At 45.5% G+C, this 9,294-nt stretch overlaps 1 protein-coding gene across 1 annotated transcript; it reads left to right on the forward strand.

Annotated features, from left to right (window-relative positions):
* The first annotated feature begins 848 nt into the window (after window positions 1-848).
* LOC135383042 (uncharacterized) lies at window positions 849-2,243 on the forward strand. The gene has a single exon (XM_064612684.1). It carries the CDS (start codon window positions 849-851, stop codon window positions 2,241-2,243), a length of 1,395 nt encoding a protein of 464 aa, XP_064468754.1.
* Window positions 2,244-9,294: the final 7,051 nt, after the last annotated feature.

Genomic DNA, 9,294 nt, shown 5'->3' on the forward strand with positions numbered 1-9,294 from the left:
CTGGAAGACAGCAAGAGTAATACCCATAAGGAAGCCCGGCAAGCCTAAGAACGAAATCGAATCGTACAGACCTATCAGTCTCACAAGCTGTGTCGCGAAAGTAATGGAAAGAATGATCCTTGCGCGCATCCAGTGGTGGTTAGAACACAACGGAAAACTCCCAGAGGAGATAGCGGGCTTCAGAAAAGCGCGATGCACAACAGACTGCATTACTGACCTTTCAACTGATGTGCAACACATCAAAGCCATGTCTGCAATAACCATAGCCGTATTCCTTGACATAAAGAGCGCTTTCGACTCTGTCAGCCACGCCCATGTGATTCAGGCAGCTAAGAAATCAGGCCTTGAAGGAAGAACAACAGCATGGGTCCGAAGCTTCCTAACTGACAGAAAGGTCTATATGGAGACGGCAGATGGCGAAACCAACGTGATCACCCTTCAAAAAGGCGTACCACAAGGCGCAGTACTAAGCCCGACTTTATTTAACCTCGTCATGGCACAGACGGCAGAGATTATCCCCCCACGAGTCAAGTTCACCATTTACGCTGACGATGTCTGCATTTGGATGTCCGGGACAAATATCAAGTACATTCAGCAAACACTAGAAGTTACTCTCCTAGCGATTGCCATCTTCCTAGAAGAACGTGCCATGGACTTGTCACTAGAAAAAAACAGTGTACCTACCCTTCACCCGCAAGCGCCTAAAGAACTTTCACCTTTCAATCAACGGGAATCCGATACAACGTGTTAAGAAACACAAGTTTCTCGGCGTCACAATCAACAGAAACCTAACGTGGACAGATCAAGTCAAGGTACTCACGGACGCTACAAAGAAATACATCAACATAATGAAGTTGCTCGGTGGACCCCGCAGGGGCAACGGGAAAGCACTTCACTCCCTCCACACGGGGCTCATCCGACAAACCATAGCTCACAGCATCCCTCATCTTCATCGTCTCTCCCCAACCCAAGAAGGACACCTGCAGCGCATACTTAGTCGAAGCCTCCGAATATGCCTAGGAGTCCCCAGGACCGTAAGGACAGCACTTGTGCTGGCAGAAGCAAGAGAGCCTCCCATCCAAGTGCTAAGGAAACAAGAGACGGAGCGGCACCTGATACGTCTCCTCACCAGGCACACGGCTCACCCGCTGATCCAGAAGATCCATAGAAGACATAAATCTCCAATATATGGAGCACTTGCGTACATCGAAAGATGCTTGCCGAAGCGCATGGTTCACAGTCATCACCAGGTTATTGCCCCTTGGCTGTTGTCACCCCCACCAACCCACACAGAAATCCCTCGTATATGGAAAAAAGGACAAACGCCATGTCTGGCTCTCAAGACACTTTCTATGGCCCACCTTGAACAACAGTTTCCAGACTCAACACACATCTACACGGACGGCTCCTCCGCTAACGGAAGATCATCAAGTGCTTTCACTGTAAAAAACTTCACCAAGGGATACCGCCTGTCGCACGCAACAACTTCTACTGCTGCAGAACTACACGCCATACTAAAAGCCCTCCGCCACATCGACGGCTCCCCAGCACAAAAGTGGGTACTCTGCACAGACTCGAAAGCCGCCCTGGCCACTATCATCAAGCAGGATACGGACGATCAAATGGTGTACCACATCTACAAAGCATACACATCTGCAGTGGGTAGAGGGCACACCATCTCCCTCCAGTGGATACCTTCCCACTGCGGAATACCAGGAAATGAAGTAGCTGACCAGACAGCAAAGGATGCACTGGGTAAGACCAAGTTATCGGCAATACATTTCACAAAATCGGACGCCAAGACATTCCTCCACAAATCGACAATCAGACGGTCCAAGGAAAGCTGGAAGCAAGCGCTCCGGCACACAGATTTCCTGTCTCACATAGACCCCGATCTCACGGCAATCATTCCTCATGACATCGGCCGAAGCCTCCACATGGCTATTCACCGGATTCGACTCGGCGCGCTATACACTGCCACCACCCAATTCCAACTCGGTATTGTGGCCCCAAGACTGTGCGACATCTGCAAAGTGCCCCAGGACACGTTACACGTACTTATACAGTGCCCAGAACCAGCAGACGCAAGGGAAAGACTGTCCCATGCACTTCAAACACTGGACAAAAGACCATTCTCTTACTGCAAAGTAATGGGAAGATGGCCTACAAGGGAACAAGACATGAAGGCACTCAAAGCATTGTGTGTCTACCTAAAAGAAAGCGGTATACACTGCCGCTACTAACAGGAACACATATCATAACCCTCAAACCACCTAAATGAGATGGAGCTGCAGGCGCCCTAAGGGCAGCCACCCTGCTCCAAGTCTTTCCCCCGATTTTTTTTTTCAGTTAATTACTACTACTACTACTACTACTACACGCCGATGCACTAGCGCGCGCAAAAGCAGACGATTTCTGTATCATATCACGGACTTACCCACAGGGCGACGTGGCCGTTCTTATTGTTGCCAACACAGATCGTGGCATGCTCTGCAATCTTTATCAATTTAATTCGGTTATTTAATAACTGTGGCGTGTTTTGTCGGGTAAATTTTCAGTATTCCATTTTCAACAAAGGGCAATCGAATTGTACACTTTATGAAAGGGGCAGGGGGTACGATACCGCCCCTTTAAATTCCGGTGTCTGAGTCGGTGCAAAGACCACGACTTGATTTAGACTGAAACGCAAAAGACCAGAATACTACTGCACGCTGCCCTAATGACTTACGACGCAAAATTTACGTCACGCATTGGCCTATTACAAAATGCATGAGGTCCGATCTCATGCGCTTTGTACTTGGTAATACGCTGACGGTAGAAAGTTGAATTGTCGAACGACGTCTGAAATGAAACATGTGAAATTCAATTTTTAATGCTATGAAATTTTTTCCTACATGTGACGAGGAGGAGGATCTCGTGCGTTTCAATGCATAGGCAAGGCGAAACACACTGCTCTTCATAACGCTTGGGAGCGGCTCGTTATTTTATTCCCTCTATTCCATCCAGCAATGGGGTAGAGTATCGCCTGTGGCGATGAAACTCCCCACTCTCCAAGGTCGAAAATAAAGTTGTTGTTGTTTGGGAGGGGGGGGTATGATTTATTGTCCGAAATAAAAGAAAAAGAAAAAAAAATGAAAGGGGAAAGAGAACGCTTGGGGCATCTCATTTTGCCCTTGTTGTTACACAAGAACCAACATGTCAGTCGTTTCAGTCAACTCCGCGGTGTGATGCACAACAGAAGGTTACCCTGCAGATTACTTCAGAGATGCAGGCTACAAAACGCGTTCTCTAAAATCAGTTATAACTGCTGATGCTGCGTCGCCACGTACACTTACACATTTTGTTGTGCTCGTTTCTTGTGCGTCACACGCGGAACAATTGTAGAAATAACGTAAATGAATACTTTCTATCAAACTAGAACACACACCTCAGACGAGCACAAGAGCAAGCTGATGATTGGGGATCTTCAAAACGACCCAAGTCGCTGGATCATAACGTCTCCACTGCGGCGAGCAAGCTTCACCTGGCGCGCATACGCATACTATGAAGATAACGTGATTCCAAATATTTCTGAGAGCGCCACCTAGTGAGCGGTGGGAAGCCGCGCACCGTCCATCCCCTGTACGTTCACGGGGGACCGTTGCCGTACGTTTGAGGTTGCTCGAAGCGCGTCCATTCGCTATATGTTCACGGGGGACATTTGCAGTACTTGTGACATACCGCGAAGCGCGTCCATTTCCTATACTTTCACTGTGGAATTTGCAGCTTTTCTGAGATAGCGCGAAGCGCGTCCATTTTTTATACGTTCACGAGGGACACTTGCGGTAGTTTTGTGGCAGCGCGAAGTGGATCCATCTCCTGTATGTTCACGGTCAACCTTAGCCGTACTTTTGAGATAGCGCGAAACGGGATTCAACAGGGATGTCGACGACAGCGAAGACGTTCTGCCAAAGTATGGACGTTCGTGGTTCCTTGTTGTGTGGGTACCGTACGGTACCATCTCATCCTGGATACAGTAGTATAGCTGGCCACATAACTGAGACCAACAACGACAAGCCAGTCTCGTCACCACCATCACCCCTACCAGCCCGCTGGTGGTGTACTATCTCCCGTGGCCTACTGACTACGAAAATAGCATTCCACGGCGGGACTGCAAGGCGACCCGGGTGTGGGTGTGGTCGCCGGCTGTGCTGTCTGGATGGTGTTTTAAGTCGGTTTCCCTCATACGGGCTTTAAGACAAATGTCGAAGTCAGCCCAGGACGCACGACCAACCCTCCCCCCAGCGATAGTCGTGACATTACCCGGAGCATTATGAGCATGGCCGCCAACGACAAGTAGTTGCCCCACCCCCACTTTCTGTTGCCGACAAAACTGTTGCTGTGGCGCGTCCTTCTATTTCTTCGTTGTCTCGCTCTACTTTGTAGGGAAAATGGAAAGTTCTGGAAACGACCAAGAAGATAAGGCTTAGTTTTGAGTGATTGCATTGCAGAGCGGCAATACGCCACGCATTGGCGATTTATTGCATCGACATGCAATAAATCAGCGGAAAGGAGGACGTAAAACGAACGCGACACAAACGAAGCTTCGCCGGAGGCACTTCCATCCAGTTTGCACGTTCCATCCGTCATGTCAACATATGAGCCCCTTTCCATTTTTGCGGGTTAGAGACTCGAGGAACTCTCCAAGTTAAAGCACCGGTCCATCTATTAAATAATTATGAAAGCTCCTTAGGCAGGCGCTGGCTGTTAACACAACATTGCGTCGATGTAGAGCATACTATAAACGGATATATGCAGCGGAGTTTTCCAATGAAAAATGAATAATCAATTTAGGAGAATTTGAGCCCGCTCCACGAGAAGCGCCCTCTGTACAGAAAGTGCATTCTTACGCTGGGAGCCGGAGGCATTGCCGAGAGGGTAAACATATCCGGTCGTTGGTGTTATTCAAGGTGATACTGAAGACTGGGAAGTGCTGGCTTCCAATTATATCACCAGAATGAATTTGCTACGCATTGAAGAACATTTCGAGGCCCTCCGTCTAAGACACATTTTTCGCGTATCTTATTCTCGTTCCCCTTTCTTGATTTTTTTTTATTGCGTGTATACGCCAGGACAGCAGCCATAGGACAGCAGGAAGGAGCGGGGGCCAGGGGGATTAGTGTGCGTCTCCCCTTTCTTGGTAGACGACGTTTTAATAGGGCTACATGAACATCATTTTACTTTAAACCCCTTTGCAGCTCACCCGGACGTTTTTAAATTTTCAATTTTTCCGCACACAGTAAAGAGTGGAATGGTGTCCCAGTCGCTACCGTATCAGAGCGAAATATAAATACTTTTGTGAAAAAATTGTTACTGAGGTTGGACGCCAGCCACTTCCTGTAACGACTCACAAGATGTGGGTCAACAGTGTCGTTAAAATAAATAATCAAAGTACGGCACAAAACTACATTATATGCGCGTAACGCTGTATATAAACAAATAACTGTTGATTGAAAAATCGGGGATTATTTGCCTCTAGGCATCGCCCCGAGCCATGTATTGCAATTTTACTAGCAAATTCAAAATATTTAATTGTTCCTGTGACATGTGAAACTTGCTGTGCTGGGTTTGCAAGCATCAATCTCTTCATCTATACCTGCACAATGTAACCTGTTTGTCTGCTGCTTTACGATACCTCTAACAAAAAATAAACGTTTTTCGGGACACGTGTCCTCCGTTTTTGCGTCTACAGTGCATAGTTCCTACTTTTCGGGCAGGATAAAAGATGAGACGCATGGCTGCTTCCAAAAGCTGTAAAACAGTAAGGCTGAGCGTACATATGCAGGGTGTTTCTCTGCCTCGATACAGGTTTTTTTACAAGAATGCCATATGAACAGCACAGGTGCACTTTTTCAGCTTGGTTATATGACGGATATTCTGTGCAAAAGTATAAGTCGGAAGAGTGTCAGATGACCATTTACTTAAAACAGTTGCTTCGCGGCGCTAACACGGAATCCAAATCCATCCATTTACGTAAAACTCATTGTTCAGTTTATATATATATATACAGGGTGTCCACGCTAAGTGTGAACAGATTTTTTAAAAATATATATAACACTTTTTCCAAGATGAAATCAATTGCAATATAGCATATGAAGGGCACTCCCTAGCAGGGCATTAGCAAAGTCCAAAGGCAATGTCTTAATTAACTTAACTAAGCGAAATGAACAAAATAAAGAAAAAAATGGCGTTCCTTCACGAATTTTTGGGGGGCGATCTATCGAACGGATTTTTGTTCTGAAAACGGCTACGATATCAGGTGACCGTAAGGAACAGATGTTCTCATTGGGACAACTTTGTAGCTTTTATAATTAAAAAGTTAATTAATGAAAGTTAATTAAGACATTGCCTTTGGACATCTTTCATCTTGGAAAAAGTGTTATAAATATTTTTAAAAAATCTGTTCACACTTAGCGTGGACACCCTGTATATATATATATACATATTACAGGTATCCAGGCAAATAGTTGCTTGAGTGGAACTGCAGCAAGGGACGCGACGAAGCGGGATGAAACATGAACAACATGAGACCTGCAGACTCGCAACTAGCAGAAGTTTAATGGAAGGCGACAGATATATACAGTACACAAGTTGCACAGTACAAGTTGCAAGTTCACTTCAAGTTACTATATACTGTGTTGCAATTGTTTGGTTGCTCTGTGTACTGTATACAGGGTGTCCCACAAAACGTGTCATTGAATTATAATAAAAAAACTACACCACCTCATGCGGCCATCCACATTTGTTCTTACTAGGTTTTTGCCACCTCCTGGTGTGAATGTCGTGTAACGTAAGTTTAGCTATGCAAATTTTTGCGAGTTGAAGTCGGAAATTTGCCAAGTAAAGGTCACTTTTTTACCCCACCAATGCGAAGAACGTGTCTAATTTACTCAAATTAATGATAATTGACAGGGATATTCAGGAGCTATCTCACCGGAAAAAAATAGCCGAACATCATGCTCTACGGAGCTCCCACAGGATAGCGCGCGATGAATTTTTCAGCACAGACTTTGTCAATCCGACGAAAGGAGGTTGGAAACCCAGCCCTCACAGACATCGCAGAAAGAGATAACCACTGATCTCTATGTATAAAGGCTGGATCGCGCATAGCAGAGGGGCTCGTGGGAGAGAGGTGCGGCAACCGGCCGCCATGTTGGAGGGCCCAATGGCCCCGGCTGCTCCCATAGGGAACAATGGGAAGCGATTCGATTTGGAGCATTTGTTACTCTTTAAACGCTCCTCATTGTTGATTAGCACGCATCTTTCTTAGGAATCAGTGTGCTGGTGTATTCCTACCGTGCTTCGGCGGTGTGTCTGTAGTTTTCATGGTAATTACGTTCTTTTTCTTCTCCGCTTCCTGTACTCCGAATATGGTGTCGTTAGTTACGTGCACGGGAAGCATAAAAATAGAGGAATTTGGTAAATGACAACTTATAAATTTAATTCCTTTTGCTTAGAAAGGGTTTGCACTGTTTGTTATTGTAAGGTAGCTTCGTTTGTGTGTGGTTTTCGTTTGTTATTGTGTGGTTCGTTTAGCGCTGTATATGGTTCTCGTTTGGCCTTTTCCATAATCCATTGGCATTCGTATTGTGTTCTACGATTGTGTTGCAGTTGTTCAGCTGTCGCCGCAGTTCGTTACAGAAATTCGAAGCGCTGTGCACGAAGAGCGCATGACGTAACAAGTGCTGCAAGAGTGATTGCACTTGCGAGGTTAACGCCGCAGTTTACTTCCACCCTACCTCACAAACGGCTTGTTTAAAGTGATACCCAGTAACATTGGATAAAATTGCACAGTAACATCACTGCGAACATGACATGTAGAATTTATAAATTAATATTACAACACTCGACTTCTACGGCCATTAGTCATTGTCATTGATTGTTGAATACAATGATTCTTCAGAGCTTCTTTCGTAGTCGTGGTCTGTCATTCACGTTTTCTGTGTGCTCCTTTGCAAGATGGTGAAGTCGAATCTTGCCATAGCAGTTAGCTATAAGCTTTATAAGGCGAATGACGTGGTTTTCTTCTGGAGAGCACTCGAACATGTGCTCGTAGACGGTAGGGAAAACGTTGTGTCTCAGAGATGTGGACCTAGAACCTTGAGTGCATCAAAGGCTTCCTGTGTGAAACCTGGTTCGCCGTGTATAGAGCTGTACCACGACCTAAGTGTCGCCTGGTGTGGAAGCGAAAGGTTAAATGTCTTCCTGACGTACTCGTATGCCTTTGCTGAATAAAACTGGAGAGTGAGCGCAAAGCTACGCAGTGACTGGGGATACTGCTCTCTGCTTACTTTTCCAGCTTTGTTCTGTAGGGTGCGCAGTACTAAATCTAGCTGCACATCAGACAAGGTGTCACGAAGCATGTCAGTGCATTGACTTGATACGAGAGATTTCTTCTTGAGATCTTCTATAACACTCTCCGCAGTAAGTACCTTTTTCTTCAGTCTTCGGGCATTTTCTTCAGAGCGTTTCAGCTTCTTCTTCACGTTGTCCAGTGCTTCAACTGTGATGTCTATCTTCCTTTTTAAGGTCCTTGGACTCTCTTGCACTGTGTATCTGTGGTCAGCAACACGGTTATGTGAGGATCGGACTCGCTGAGGTGACAAGACCCCTGGACCTGCAGCCCACGATGGTCCTCGCTGTGAAATCTCATGGTTGACGTCCTGCTCTACCTCTATCTTATGTCTTGTTGGAGGTGGTTTTCTTGGCTGTACCCTCTGTGATGGAAAGATTAATTAATTATTTTTAGAAGCTGTTGTTCATGTGGGATAAATGACAACATTTGTTAAATTCAGCATTTATTTCCACATTTCTTGCACATGCCAGGAACTGAGGTCATGATGGAGGTCAGTGGGCACTGCAGTGAAAACCTAGAAATTATTATTTTTCCTTCATTATTATTTATTTATTTATTTTTGCATTGCATGAGAAATACCTAACGAGCTAGTATATGTCTTGGTTCCTACAAGCTCGAATATTACGCCACAGGACCCTGACCTTATACTAGGACTGTCTTGAATAATCAAATCAGGGACATGACTCTGCATTTCTAGGTAGTGAATGTAAAATTACATTGCGAAGAACCATAAAAGCAAAAAGTAGTAGTGTCAGTTCAGTCCAGCAAGTGCAATGTGAGTTCGCAAAAAAAAGAAAAGTGTCTTACAAGTCTCCATGACTTTGCACCCAGAGCACAGTGCACAAATTCAGAGCTGTTGTGATCACCACCAGCTAAAACTGAGAAGTTGTGGAACCTCA

Source organism: Ornithodoros turicata, chromosome 1 (genome assembly GCF_037126465.1).
Source record: "Ornithodoros turicata isolate Travis chromosome 1, ASM3712646v1, whole genome shotgun sequence".
NCBI lineage: Eukaryota > Metazoa > Arthropoda > Arachnida > Ixodida > Argasidae > Ornithodoros > Ornithodoros turicata.

Coding starts and splice junctions, on each gene's coding strand:
- LOC135383042 (XM_064612684.1), top strand. CDS start 849: ATGAAGTTGCTCGGTGGACCCCGCAGGGGCAACGGGAAAGCACTTCAC.